Below are 15322 nucleotides of genomic sequence, written 5' to 3'. Positions count from 1 at the left end.
GAGACATGGGAGAAGCATTTTCAGCCATTTCCACCCTCATGTCTTATTAAATTCCCATCCGAGTTCACTGCACCATAAACCCCTCACTGCCAGTTATCTTAGTTCTTCTCATTGTCATCAAGGTGTTAGTTTCTGTAAATGTGTTTTCAGTGTTGTCATTGGTCTTAACCTCGTCTATATTGTCATGATCAAGAATATTGTCTATTACTCATTCTTTGAACTTGACCCCATCATGCAGAACTTGACCTCATCATGCAGTTTTGACAAGACCTCAGTATACATTTAAAATACTCAGCATGGGCAGAGCAGTATACTGAATATTCATGATATATTTGCAATGATTTTGCTAGAGCCTTTTTTGTTCACTACACTGCTTGAAAAAGCAGCAGCGGGGTCTCTGGCTGAATGTGTATTGATGTGAATCTCATTTGACAGTTTGAACTATAAGGGCAGGGCTGTACCTACATCCCTTCCTTGCTCTCCCAAGACCCGAAGTGATGTCTGCCACTGGATATTGGGTATTTGAATCCAAACCTAAATCTATTTTTAATGAGCTTGAGAGCTTATGACTCTATACTAAAATCTAGTACTCTGTCTGCCTCCTATTAACCCTCACTGGGTTTTTTCAGCATTTCTGGTCTTGCCTCACAATAATCATACCATAATGTACCTTACATCCCAACCATAATCCAGTCCACTTTGTGTTCCCATCTCCTCACTCCACTCCATGTTCATGGTGGCTCTTTCATGGTGAATACTTTGCTGTAATATTCTGAGCCATATGGCTTGTGTTGCTCTGTATATTGTTTCCTTCTGGGCTTTAGTTGGAAGGTTTGTATTGGCATGCATGCATTACTGACTGCTTGAATATTAACACTGCAATCTGATGGCCTCTCTCTCTCTCTTTCTCTCTATCTCTCTCTCTCTCTCTCTCTCTCTCTCTCTGTTACCTAATCCAGAGACAGTATTTCATGGCAGTTGCCAATGTCCTCAAAATGAACCTCATTCTTAGGATCTTGACCATTGCCATCAAAATTTTAAAGAAAGTGGTTTGAGAATGAAACTCTGCCACCATCACAGTATTGTTATTTAAATGAATAAATCTAATGACCGGGAGAGAGAGAGAGAGAGAGATACATAATTATGCACACAAATTGCCTTGGATAAAATATTTTACTTAAGATTGAAAGACTTGTTTAGAAATTTTTAGATGAAATGGGGATTTACTTGTTGATTATTTTACTTTTTTATTACATTTAATTGATTTATTTCATTTTGCAGCCAGTATATTTATCTAATAGGATCCGGACAGGTGCTATTCATTTTATCAGCTTTCTTTTCAGTTTTTTTTTCTTTTCAATCGGTTTTGTCCACATCAGCTGAGGAACATACCAAAGAAACCAGATCATATCACAGTTTAAAAGAATAGCTCACCCATAAATGAAACTTATATTAATTACTCACTCTCATGTCATTCTAAATCCATATACTGAAAGAAAAATAGTTTTTAATTAACTATCACAAGGATATTTTCCATACATCAACAGTTCATACCGATGTTGGTTTGTCAGGCTCTACAAAAAATAAATAAAAAAAAGCACTATAAAATGTTTAAAAAGAAGAAGAAAAGAAGTGCTATGAGACTCATCTGCTATATTATGCACTGATAATCAGCTCTCAAATTAAATATTGTGCCATTGACATTGGTTCTCGTCTTGTAACCACAAGTCATTACATCAGACTTGCAACATAGGCACAAAAAGCTATCATATGGCTTTAGATGGTCATATGGACTAAATTTATGGTGCTTTTATAGTGGTTTTTGGAATTTGACAGCTTGTTTGGATATTAAAAACAGCAGCATGCAGGTTTGGAACAATATGAGGGTGAACAAACAATATCCAGAATGTTCATTTCTGAGTGATCTGTCCCTTTAAGTGGCTATATTTAGCTTTAAGCAAGCAAGCTGGTGTTTCTGAAGGAGACCTTGTGAAATGTCCCTCAGCTGAACTGTTAGAGGTTATGTTAGTGTTGTGTAAGAATTTGTGGTGTATGTGCTCTGTGAGTAAGACTAGTCTTTGTCCTCTGCTTCTGCTCTTCCCATGGCATTGCTATCCTCTGACTAGCTCCAAGGCAATGGTATGTACTAACACTAACTGCTATGCTCCTCCCTCCCCGCCGCCGTCTCCTCACACATACTCTTATACTGGGAGAAAGTGACAGTAACATCTTCATTTTATTTATTTAATTTTTATTTAATTTGACTTTTTAACTCATTTAAATCTATATTTATTATTTTATTCATTTATTACCACATTTGAATTTTAATCTATTATTTTAATTATTTATTATTTATATATTTTAATCTTTTTATTTATTTATTTTTTTTTCCCCACTAATTTTCTCTAAATAGTTCCTTGGACTCTTGTGGCTCCCCTGGGGGTCCCTGGACCCCAGTAAAAAAAAAAAAAAAAAAAAAAAAACTCGCTAAGAGAGCTCTTGACTCACTTTAATCCTGCCATAACCTTCAGTGGTGTTTTTCGCTCTCTGCCATTTTCTGTCTCTTTCTCTGCTGTGGTCTTTTTTCCACCTGTGACGCAATCAATAGTATTGACTTTTCAATGAAACTGGGTTATGCATAATGTCTTGTATATCTTAGTATGGACCTGTTTCCTGTTACAGCAACAAGAAAAAACACAGATCAACTGCTTTATTGAAACCTTAAAGGGTCAAGCAAAATTTGAATTCTGCCATCATTTTCTCACTCACATTTATCATTCTGATGGCTTTCTTTCTTCTGCAGAACACAAAAGATGCTATTTTGAAGAATGGTTTAGTGTTGGAGTAGCAAACGAAAGTCAGAAAAATGTCTTTAATTGACTTGAGCTCATTGTTAGTTTGTGTTTATACATTATAATGTATAAACACAAACTAACAATGAGCTCAAGTCAAGTCAAGTTTAGTTATAACTAAAGTCAACTAATGGGATCATATTGTATGGTGGGAACATGCATAATGTTGTCTCACATAAAATCTCTCAAACCTTATTGAATGTGTATTTTAGAACAAAATGTATACCTTTTACCAGTGCACAAATTGTTTACACCCTACATAATACATTTGTCCCCACAAAGATAGTAGTACCAGAAATGTTTGACCTTGTGGAGATATTTTTTTATATACTTTTGGTCTCCTTGAGTAAAAACAGTTTATAAATCATATTAGATTATGCTTTTAATTTTTTTTTTAATGCAGAAAGTTTCCTGTTATGGGTAGGATTAGAGGATAGAATATACAGTTTGTATATTATAAAAATCATAATGTCTATGGAATATCACCATAAAACTTGAAAACCCAACGTGTGTGCGTGTGTGTTTTAAGTAAGAAAGCCATCATTTTGGAACAACAGGAGGCTGAGAAAATGATGAGAGAATTCTCATTTTTGGGTGCACTGTCCCTTTAAGATTTAATGTATCGCTTTCTTGACCTCCCAGATTGTAACTTCATCTCACTTACTCTTTCCCTTCTGAATTGTTTTCAATTTCCTTTCCATTTTTGGGTGGGTGCGCCTCATGTGAACATCAACATGCAGTATTGTCTCTCTCTTGTAGAACACAGCTCTAGATAAGGAAACCATCCAGCTTTCTCGCCGGCGTAAGGACAGCAGCCCCCCTCCAGGAAAAAGCCCCTCCTCCACCCATTCAGAGAGACGACGCTCAAATAGGAGACGGTCATCTGCCCAATCGGAGGATTCTAGGAGTGCTGCTCTGGTTGAGCCTTTAGCCTCAACAACCCCCAATACACCATCAGCACCTCTGCCCTCCCCTCGCTCTGCCCCACTTCCCTACTTCCCAGAATGCAATACTGAGGCTAACAAGGGCTTGCCGAAGGAAGAATAACTCTACTTAGGGGAAACAATATGGAGACAATTCCAAATATACATAAATACATAATTAAATAGCTCTGCAAATCTTTAACGCTTCATTCTAGCTAAAGACTGGAATACACTGCACAAGATTTGATTTTTGCCCCAATGTACAGTCTGGAAGAGTTGACAATAGTTGCCAAAAGTCTTTTCTTACCCATTGTGACGTACATCTGCGTGAAACAGCTTCTCGAACAAGAATACATATAGAGCAAGACTTGATTTTGTCCATCAGGAATTGATTGGATCATTGTTGTCTGCTATTGATTTCATGTGAGTGACAGGTTATCCCGTCCCGGAAGTTAATTTGATTAAAGATCACAAGGGCACATGAATTTTAATAAATAAATTTGATGTGCATGGACAAATCATATATAATAATGCAATACTTCATAAAAAATAAGAATAGTCCATTTGGATTTCATGGTGACTTTAAGGCTGGAATACGCTACACAACTTTTTAAATCTGAGCAGATTTTAAAACACTAACTGAGGATCACACACTTTCAGGTCGTTCCCAACACAACAAACTCACACAGTAACACTCGCCTCATTGCTAGGAGACGCATTACAAATGTGTCTGACGCTAAAAATGTGGGGTCTGTGCCCATCATACACTATGCGATGTTCTGTGAAATCTCTCAACTTAAATCTGCAGACTGGCTCTGAGCCTCCGACTTTCAGCAACTATAGAATTGACTCGTCCAGCAGTAAATCGGGGCAAAAAACAGAGCAAAAATTCCTGTGCTGTATTCCAGCCAAACAGTACAGTCAGAACTGTCTGTATAGTGGTCGTCTGCTCGTCTCCCTGCTTTCTTCTTCCAGTTTGGCTTCGGATTCCAGCACCCAGGGTGGGTTTGAAAACTTTTATGTGATTGATTGTATATATGTGCTTTGGATATCAAAGATCCGCTCTGCTTTTGTGTTTACTGACATGGACAGCCCACGTCTCGATTATGAAAAGGAAACACGTTTTTGGGTGGATCTAAATATGCTACTGGAAAGAAAGACTTTGAAACTGGCAAGAAACTTGTCCTGCTGAAACTTGAAAGTATGTTTGAGAATAGACCGCTTGACCTTTTGACTCTGCTGAAGAAACACAAGAAAGCAACTTGCATTTGTGGTGGTGTGTTTTTAAGAGGGTGTGCCTATATTGCACTACTGTGTTCTGGAGTCATTCTGCAGTAGTTTAGAGTTGCCTTCATATGAGCCAGCAAAGCAAGAAATCTGTAGGGATTGTTAATAGTTCTGTTCTTTTGCTAATTTATTTGTACAGATTAGACATAATGTGAAATTGTATTTTAGAATAGTTTGATCTTTTCAAGCCGGAGTCATTAAGTGCACGATATTTTGATTTATAGTATTAGATTACAATCTGTCTTGGATTTGTCATCTATTTCTCCATGTACTGTCTGTACTTGTTATCTCTTTGCTCACCATGGCCCTGATTCAAAGAGAGTGATGAAGCTTGTTAATAAATGTATATGACATAATGAACTGATTTTGACATGTTCAAGGTTTTGACAAATATGGCAAAATTCAGTATCATTTCTGGAAGGCTATATTTCATGTTTAATAGATGTTATTTTCTATTAGTGTTCAATATCATCTCATAATCAAGGAAATGCAATAAAATTATCTAGCTGTTGTTTATCCTTGTCTTGTCCTTATTACGGAACGATCCCAGTAAACCAATAGCTCAGGTTTTACTTCCTCTAGCATAAAAAAAAGCAGGTGTAGCCTAATGCAACATCGCCATCTGTGGGTGGAGAATGGGGCTAAAGGACACCTGGGGTGTCTTTCCTTGTATTTTTTTCCAATCAAACGAATAACACATTCATATTTCCTACATCACTCTATTTCCTATCACTTATTCACAAGACCTATTGCATATGGCACAAAGGTTTGTCCTCCTGAGAACCAAAAAAAAAAAAATATTTTTTATTCATGTTATGCTACGTCCTCTGTAGTGGACACCAGTACTCAGTTGTTTAAAAAGTAAAAAGACATGAAATAAAAAGTATAGGTAAAAACAATGGGATTTTTATTTTTATTTTTAATTCACCAATACATTTTTAGGTTTCAGGTTCCAAAATTGAATGAATTGATGTACCATTTTACTTTATGCAATATGTTGGTTAAATGGGTAGTTCTATTCAATACAATGTATCTATAGCCTACACTGTATCTAATTTGCATATTGATGTGTTCTTGGGGTAACACGTAATGAAAAAAGAAGTGTAATAATGGGAGTAATAATTGTCAATATTTTCATAATAATATCTAATATTTCATAGGAATATTGATATACAGTTTATTTCCCTATTTACTTGTTGTGTCTACCCAAAAGCCTAACATGCATTAAGTCCTAAGTGCCAAATTTGATCATTAAATTAATATATCAGTCATTTTTATAGACCAAGGAGAAGTTGTTGTCACAGTGAAACCTTCAAATATTTGGTATCTCTAAGAAAAGCACTCAATGCTCTATACAGGACATCCAGACTTAAAACTGTGACATGTATGTCGTCAGAAAAATTCACTAAAATATAATGCCCACAGTGTACAAAGGTCTGGGTTCAGGAAGAATATTATATTGCTTTAGTTGCCTGCTTTAGCCTAAGCATATGCCTACCCTTATATTGCTATGCTATTTGCAAACTGTAACAGGCCTACCTTAAACACTTTTAAATGAACTGAACTTTTTGCAAAACACCGTCCTTGACCAACCAAACATCCTTTTAATTTCCTTAATAAGAATAACTAGCTTTACACAATTTTTCTAATTTCAAAACCTGCTTCTCTGCCTACTCCATTTCTTCCACAGTGTTCAATCAGTGCCATATCTAATTTATCATTTTGCATTCTCGTCTCATTTGTACAGACATAAAACAACAAAGGTGAGAAAACACATCCTTTAGGTGTCCCCGTGTTTAAAGACAATATATTTTAACACCCCGGGCGACAGTTCCGGTCACATCCTACTTTTCAGCTATTTCCCCCCGGATTGTAAACTTTAGCGATGGCCCTAAGTAAAATCGTAGCTCTAAGCTGTTGGCTACAACGTTTATTTATAGCAAAATAATACAGAAGTATTGTTTTGAAAAGTCTACAAAGTGATATTAACCCCCCAAAAAGTGTCCCGTTTTTTTTTTTATAGGCTACATCATTAATTTTTTATTTAAATTATATTTTCTAAAATTATTATCGTAATTACATTCACAAACATATAATAATAATAAAAACACAATATTTGGAGTCTTTAGACAAGCTGCACTGCAATCAAATAATTCATTCATTTTAATGGTTTTAATTATGGGAAAACTATTAATAACAACAATCTGTAGCACGCCGTATCTGTAGCCCCACAATTTTACATAAGTAAAACATCTTATGGAATACAGGATTCTGATTAGTCCGGTGACATTGAGCTGTCCATAATCTATAAATTGGCAACGCAAATTGGATAACTCATTACCGCCATCTAATGACTACAAATGATTACTACGATTACCGTCTGTAATATAAAAAGCCCTCTCTCGGACAGCGTTAATTTTAAAGTATTATCTAGAAAACGAAAATATCGATAAGAAAAACAACGCACATGTAAAATACTCAAAGAGCTTGATGAGAGAAAACCTAAAATAGAGGAAGAATATTCAGAATAACAATGACCTTTATTCGCCATTTACGCTCGCATACACAATAAATTAGATTTTTTTTTAAACAATCTGTCGGCACCAACACAGACACAACATCTAATCAAATAATAATACTAATACTAATAATAATAATAACAAAAATAATATTACGTGGTCGCGTCCTCTTAAAACTCAATTTCCCATAAGCCCCAATCGCACTATACGATATTGCGTCATGGCGTAAACGCCATTGGCCAATTCCTGGTGGGTCGGCCATATTGGAATTTGAAGTCTGCTATACTGTGAGCAGGTTGGCAGGCTCTTAGGTTATATCTCTTAAATACAGCTATATTTTATCCGTGTCCGCAGCGTCAGAGCCTGGCATTGCACCAGAGACCCTGCTGTTTGTGGACGGAACGCTGTCTGTGTATTCCGTGGGTAGAAATGAGTCCTACAGACGCCAAACGCGGAGCGAAGCGCAGGAAGAATAAGCGGGGCGGCGGCGCAGGGAAGGCCGGAGCTCCGCCAACACCCTCCAGCGGCACTGCGCACGGAGACCCGAGCACCATCCCCAGCCTCAACGGAGAGGTGAGGCGGCTGGGGCATGCGGGGTGGTTGATGGTGCATGTGGGTGTAGTTTACTCTAGATTCCATGATATTGGAGGCCTAAGAGAAGCCCCTGTAGCTGATCTCACGTTTACATGGAGCCTGAGCTGAGCTTCACTGATCTAGAGCTTTAATCTTACACATTTCCTGGTCTGATCATCGAAACATGAGAAGAAAACTGTGAAGACGTGTGGAAAGCACATTTAGAGGGATTTTATGCAACGGATGTGGAGGTTTGAGGGATTTGTGTCGCTCTGAGTGATGTGAAGCTAACTTGTCAAGCGCTGGACAGTTTTAGCTGATGTGTTTACAAGGTGTTCTTCAATAACCATATGATTTTTATCAACCTTCCTTGCAGTTGATAAAAAGCAGTAAATGTATTCTTGAGGCTGAAAATATCATTGTTTATGAACCGCAGTCAACAGTAATGTAACCATGTCTATAGACAGATCAAATGCTAAAGTCCACCGTTTTTTTACATTTAAGTTCAAAATATTCCCTTACACGTTTCTTTATTTATTCTGTTTAGCACAGGTTCTGTATTTAAAACTTTATGTATTGCGTTATTAAATAAAAAAGAGGTAATAATTTTCCTTTCTGAACTTTCTGGCAGTTGTGTCAAGTCTGATCAAACCGGAAGTGCTTGAAAATATTCAACCGTAAATGTCAACAAAGGATGTACTATCTCTGTCAGTGGTTTTAAATTGAGACTTGTACAAAGTTTGTGATTTGGACGTAAAGGTAATGCTATATATCATCACTTAGCACAGTTAACTCTTAGTATATACCATATTTTTAGACATACATTCTTACCTCAGTTTATCAGCTGCTTTCCTCTCGTTTGAGTTGGGTATTTATGCAATCCAGCCTGAGAAGTGTCATGGAATGAATAGGCCACTCATAGCACAGGGTCCAGTGTCCAGAGCTTTGTCAGAGACTTGTTCTTTCTGGTGGTATTCCTCTGTTTCCTAGGAAACTAACGTTACATATGTAGCTTAACAAGAGTATCAGTCTGTATTGACATAAGCAAGCAAAATTTCCATTTCATCTCTGGACAGAATCATGGCTATTTTGCTTACAGTGGACGGATTTCAGTGACAAGAGGGCAAAACGTGAGGATGTCTAACTGTCTATGATTTCTAGATCTGACTAATGACATGTTCTCTTAGGAGTTTAGGTCTTATGTTAATCATTTGTTGCAATATTTCTTTTCATGAAATAACACAGCCAAACAATCTCTGGTTAACTCCGGTAAAGCTGTTTGTAATCTACTGTACAGAGCTTGTTGGCAGGTTGTTGTTGTCTCAGGAATTATTGTGACATTTTTGTGTTTAACTAAGCACATGCTCAAGACATCACATTCTCCTATTCCAGATAGCAATTTTGGTTAAAACTGAAGTGTGTAATATTTTTTTTATTTTAAATACTGCCATTGGTCGGACAGACAGCTATTGGTTAAGCCAATGTGTCTGTTGGTCAACAATTACAAATAAATGTTGTATCTGCATTTTAAACTGAGATGAGGAAGACACTTTACCATGGAGAATGTCACTCATCAGCTTTAAAGCGGTTTAATTTTTTTTGCAATGTAATATTGTGGCCATGGCTGTCTGTATTTTCACAAGCACTGATTTATTGAATAGCTGATAACCTGCTGGCTATTCTAAATAAAAAATGAGGATTCTTTTAACAGCCACACATAACAGCTCAGACATTATTTGTGAGCTGCTGAAAATTCATTTTATTTATTTATTTGGGTTTATTAGGACATTTAATATTACTGGATAGCTGCATTGTCTAGTTTTGCTTCAGGACACAGATTTTAGAATGGGCATCAAGTGACAACTCCACACACTCGATTTAACAACATTCTTTATTGTTTATTCTGTGCAAAAGTAAAAAAAATAGAACATGGAATTTGTATTTATTTATTTCTGTTACTGAAAGTGTATTATTGAATTGTAAATGTCTTATTTTGATGGTTTCATGCCAGTAATTCACCATGTGGAGCACAATTTGGTCTGTACAAATCATGTTTATCCTCTTTTAATGTAGTCTGGTTTGTATTTTCTTTTCTTTTGCATAGTTGTCCATGTCCTTGTTGGCGCTTGCATAATTTGTCTAGTTTCTACTAAGTGAGATGAATTTGTGCCAAAATATTATAGTTTTAACATCAACAACAAAATATATTGAAAGTGTTTCTCTTATTTTGCTGTCTAAATGCATGATTGTTTCATTAGTTGCATTTTATTATTTGCATTGCTGTCCACTGCTCTATAAGACCCGCAATCAATTTTGAGTTGTGACTCATTAGTTGAGAGGACCTTTGGAAAATGAAGTACATGTAGAAGTATTACTTTCATCATATGTCATCTTCACAGAATTATTATATAAAAATAGGTGTTCTGCTACTGTCAGCGGTTCATTCGGGGTCAACCTCTATCCAGTGGAGATTTAACTCTGCTGCATGGTACTGCGAAAGGTTTTTTTTTCTTGCATTTTGACAGCTACGAGTAGTGCATTTAGATGGCACTCTTTTAGCTTTGAGCTGAAGTCGTAAACAACATAGTGTATGTAATTACATTATTGTAATAAGTTTATAACCTTGAGCCTGGAATGAGTTGATTTATCGCCGGCTTTCTCTTTAGGTCCCATTGAATGGCGCTCCACAGTTTTCAGAAGGGCCAGTAAACGCCGACTTCTCTGGAGTCCTTCAGGTAACAGGCAAATCTCTCACTTTGGAACACAGCGCTCTGCCGTATTTGCATTTCCTCTGTGCGGTAGCCGGTAGCACAGCTGTGATTTCCTGAAAGTGTGATCCGGTGTAAGTTGAGTTAGCCTACTGTTTTGAAGCGTTATTCTAGTCTTCTAGAGTATTGAACCATTGATCTCCTGTAGCGGACGACCATTAGTGCAATTTGAGAATAATCCGTATGGGCAGTTTACGTATCTAGCAGAAGGGAAAGCTGCTTCCTCACAGTTGATCTGTTTTGCTGTCTCTTATGCAGACCCCGTTCACTTTCGGGGTGAACCAGAGGGCACCCTACACCACTGGTGACCGTTGCCTGCTGTGTCGCAGCGAGCGTAAGGATGCCGTCTCCCAGGATATTGGAGGATCCAGTCAGAATGGCACATCCCAGTCACCCAAATCTTCCAACGCCCTTCAGTTGCCTCTGTACGTCTGCTCTGACTGCAAACGTACAGTGGAGAAGGACGATCGTCAGCCCTCCCTCGACCAGTCTCTGTTGGTACGTTCCTTCAACACTTGCCTGTTTCTCCTCTGCCTCTAGTCTTAAAAAAACATAATTAGGCAAATAATGAGTCTGAATTCCTATAATTAACTTGCTAATTTTCAGCTGAGTCAGAGAAATTTGAAGGAAGTGTTCGCTCAGTATTTTTCCCTCATTAAAAAAGTTTTACCCCTAAAGCAACCAATAGTACCTCTCCAGTCATATTTTAAATAAGGAAAGATAAGCATCATTTTACATGGATGGAGCTGCCTCATGTTGAGATCACATGACCAGCCAAATACTACTTGTTTTATCTTAGTAAACCCCATTTTGTTTGACATCTGATGAATTGTGCCATTTGGAAACTGTATAAATCTAAGATGGCTATTAGGATTGAATAAACAAACAAACAAAATCTTATCTTCAAGCATTTATTTATATCAAAACATTTTAAGACAGGTACTTCTCATAATAATGTAAGATACACTTTTTACCCTTTGCAGCTGTGATGAAGACAGCTGTGTGTTACCACCAACATCATTTTATATTGGTTTCGTTAGTAGTTTCATTTTCACTCAGCATTGATTTCACAGGCAGGTAGATGTACTGTTTTCCTGTTGACATGTTTTTGATAAAGATGTTTTTAGGTCAGAGTTTCCCAAACTTCTGAGTCATAAAGTTGTCCCCCAGTTGTCTCTTTGCACAAAATTACTTCATTTATTAACAGTCGGATGTAGGGATGGGCGATATACCGGTAGACATGGTCACATGGTGACTTTGCTGTGCTACGCAGTCACAAGAGTTTATCTTTTGCATGCGTTTTTAGGTATTGTGGTTTAAAATTAAGTGATTTTAAACCATTGAAGTGCAGAATGCAACAAAAGACCACTCATTTTGCTATATGCGTGTGATGTTAGAGAGACGTTCTCATCACTGTTTGAGAGACAAGCTCAATTGAAGGCGCTGCGCATAAAGCGTGTGAGAACTGAACTGAGTGTGTTTTGCAGATTAATTGGGCTTGAATGGATAAAAACACTTATGTGTCAAAGTAAACAGTTGAGAAAGAAAACACAAGTAGGCTATAGACCTTATGCGCCAGAGAAACGAGGGCGCCGCCATCTTTAGAATATTGTCTTTGAACTTCCGTTTTGCGGTCGCTCTGTATATTTCTATGGCATTGCTGTCCAGGAGTAATTCGCTTTTGAAGTGGATTTACTTAATGTAGAGTTAACGAAAGTTATCATGAGGATTGTAATGTTTAAAGCAGATGTCTTAACAAATGTCAGTAGACCGGGAAGATTTTAAAACGAGCCCTTCATTCATAAATATGCAAGATTGCTGTGAAAATACAGACCGGAAGTCAAAAGACAACGAGCGGAGCACTGAAAAGGGGCGGGGCTACATAAGGTCTATATTGGATCCATGCAGTCGATCTTAAAATGACAGCATCCAAATGTACCTGCTGTCGTTCTTAATGTTAATGCAAATGGTGACAACAAGAATTCTGAATTTTCAATGGTATCAAAAATTTTGATATTGTTTTGAGCAACATTTTAAATTACATGATTACAGCTCCATTTTAATTGAAAAGTAATGTGAAAGACATGTTTGTTTGTTTTGTGCAGTGGTCAAAGATGTCCATCTAGTGTCCGTCTCAGAAAGAAAAACGATAAAAAAACAGTGCAGTGGAAGGCAAAAATGCATTCTATGTGAATGAACCTTTAAAGATTTGATGTCCGGCTGTATAGACTTCAATTTAAGGTAGAGATTGGATTAGCAGAGAGACATTACCTTGTTAGAGAGCTCAGGGTATTTGAAGGACAGGGTTAGGTATTTGCTACCAGAACTGCACGCCCCCCTGCAATACCTCTGCTGCCCACAGTTTTGGAAGCTCTATTTTAGAGTATGTGCTGGTTGCTGCTTATGATTGAATGAATGAGACATTTATATAGTGCTTTACTATGTTCTATTGTACACGCCTGGATGATGTGATGGCAGCCACAGAACAACGGCGCCGGTGCGCTCACCACACACCATCTATAGGTGGTGATGGGAGAGAGTAAAGGAGCCAGTTGAGTGAATGGGGATTATTTGGAGGCTATGGGTGTATTCACACCAGGAAAGTCCGCTAGTTCACTTGCTTTGGTCCGGACCAAATGCAATGTTGATTTTTTTGTTGGTTGTGGTTCGCTTTCACACTGCCTTTTTTGCAAGAAAACCAAAATTTGAGTATATCGATGCCTTTATAGCCTAGAGTCCCCATCACTATACTGTGGCATTAGGACCCACACAGACCACAGGGTGAGCATCCCCTGCTGGCCTTACTCACACCTTCTCCAGCAGCAACCCAGGAGGTCTCCCATCCAGGTACTGACCAGGTTCAACCCTGCTTGGCTTCAGTGGGCAACCAGTCTTGATATTGTCTTGGCTACAGGGTGATATAGCCTAGCTGTGGAAATGGCTTATCTTTCCTTTTTTATTCTATAGAGAATGTGCATATGTTGGTGTGCTTCAATTCAATTTAAATAATTGTGCTAAAATCAGAATTGCTCTTTCCCACAAATGTATGGTGGCTGAACTTTCATTGCTTCCGTAGTTGTTGTTGTTTTAATTGACATTTTAATCAGGCTAAGTAAAAAAAATAATTTAAAAAATCCACTTGTCCCGGACAAGCAGTTAATGTCGTGCACTGTTTATAATTGTTTACTAAAGTTTTTGACACCTCAGGTGCTTTAACATTTTAAAGCCACAATGTACAGAACATCACACAAAGATATAGAAGAAAATGTATAAAAACATGTTGGATAAATATAACTAAGAAATAACATAAATAACTACTGAAAGGTCTCACTGCAGACAGGGTTTGCATTTCACATGTCGGCAAATCAAATTAAATCGGCTAAACTGCCTGTGCGAGCACGCTCTAAGTACAGCGCAACATCGATGCACCGAAAAATAATAAACAATTAATTTACAGAATTAAATTGGAACAGAATATACCTTTCTAATAAATAAAAATACAAAACGAAATAAGTCAGAATCAAGTCGCAAGGTGCAGAACAAATGTGTGCAAAATGCCTAAAGTGCAGTGGAACATATATTCAAAATACAAGCCACAAATAGTTAAATTAGATAACCCTGAGTGATCAATACATAACACAACTTTGTCTTTTTATCTGCAGAGATAACAATAAACGCTAAACTGGAGTGGCAGTCTTTTTAGCTAAACATGTTCACAGCATCCAAAAATAAAATTAGAACCGGCTGACATGTTTTGAAATCACTCATTATTATTATTATTATTAATAAAGCATACTATATAGCCTACAGAAAAGCAGATGAGCCCAGAATATGAACACTACGCGTTTAATTACACGTTAAGCATTTTCCTCCCATAGAAAACCGTTATTATAAAGAAAACGTGTTGCGTTTATATTCTGCGCTCATCTTCTTTTCTGTACATAGCTTATTATGGTCTTTACTGAGTTAGGTCTTTTAACATCACTGTCTTAATATACATTAGGCCACATTAAAGTGCCCTTTAAGCGTTTTAAAAGCGTTTTTCACATTAAGCGTTTTAGAATGTCCTGAGGAAAACTTCTGGCTGGCAGAAGTGCAATCATGGTTTTCTTGATGCTAAATCCAGCCTTGAAAAATATCCTTTCTAATGGTGTGCATTCACACTTTAGATTTTTTTTTTTATCCCAGACATTGTTAAAGATTTAAATCCCTGCGGCCAAGATGCTCTCTGTTGGTCACGGATCATGGAAAGTGAAACTTAAATCTGTCACAGGGGTGGCTGGTTTTATTTACGCACTTTAAAAATATTATTAAAAGCTGCTTTCTTTTCACATTTTTATTTACAGCATTATCATAATAGGCTGTATATTACCTTATTGGCAGAAAACCGATAGTTAGGT

General features: G+C 37.2%; 2 protein-coding genes across 7 annotated transcripts in view; both read left to right on the top strand.

Moving 5' to 3' along the window:
• Positions 1–5576, top strand: part of dclk2a (doublecortin-like kinase 2a) — a 54515-nt gene extending 48939 nt beyond the window's left edge. For 4 of the 6 annotated variants that reach the window (XM_082163221.1, XM_082163220.1, XM_082163223.1 and 1 more), the window contains one exon: positions 3612–5576. In XM_082163221.1, the coding sequence (XP_082019347.1) occupies positions 3612–3899 (288 nt within the window). In that variant the 3' untranslated portion in view covers positions 3900–5576. Of the gene's footprint in view, positions 1–435; positions 519–2126; positions 2140–3611 lie in introns of all 6 variants that reach the window. The other 2 variants (XR_014204195.1, XM_082163224.1) reach the window with 2 other exon arrangements.
• Positions 5577–7830: 2254 nt separating this feature from the next.
• Positions 7831–15322, top strand: part of fam193a (family with sequence similarity 193 member A) — a 30930-nt gene continuing 23438 nt past the window's right edge. The window contains exons 1-3 of the mRNA XM_082163202.1: positions 7831–8154; positions 10821–10889; positions 11181–11420. Coding sequence (XP_082019328.1) covers positions 8011–8154; positions 10821–10889; positions 11181–11420 — 453 coding nt within the window. The 5' untranslated portion in view covers positions 7831–8010. The remainder of the gene's footprint in view (positions 8155–10820; positions 10890–11180; positions 11421–15322) is intronic.

Source organism: Leuciscus leuciscus, assembly GCF_965113295.1.
Source record: "Leuciscus leuciscus genome assembly, chromosome: 3".
Taxonomy (NCBI): Eukaryota; Metazoa; Chordata; class Actinopteri; order Cypriniformes; family Leuciscidae; genus Leuciscus; species Leuciscus leuciscus.
Note: the sequence above shows the minus strand (reverse complement) of the source record. Positions and strands in the feature narration are given on the sequence as shown.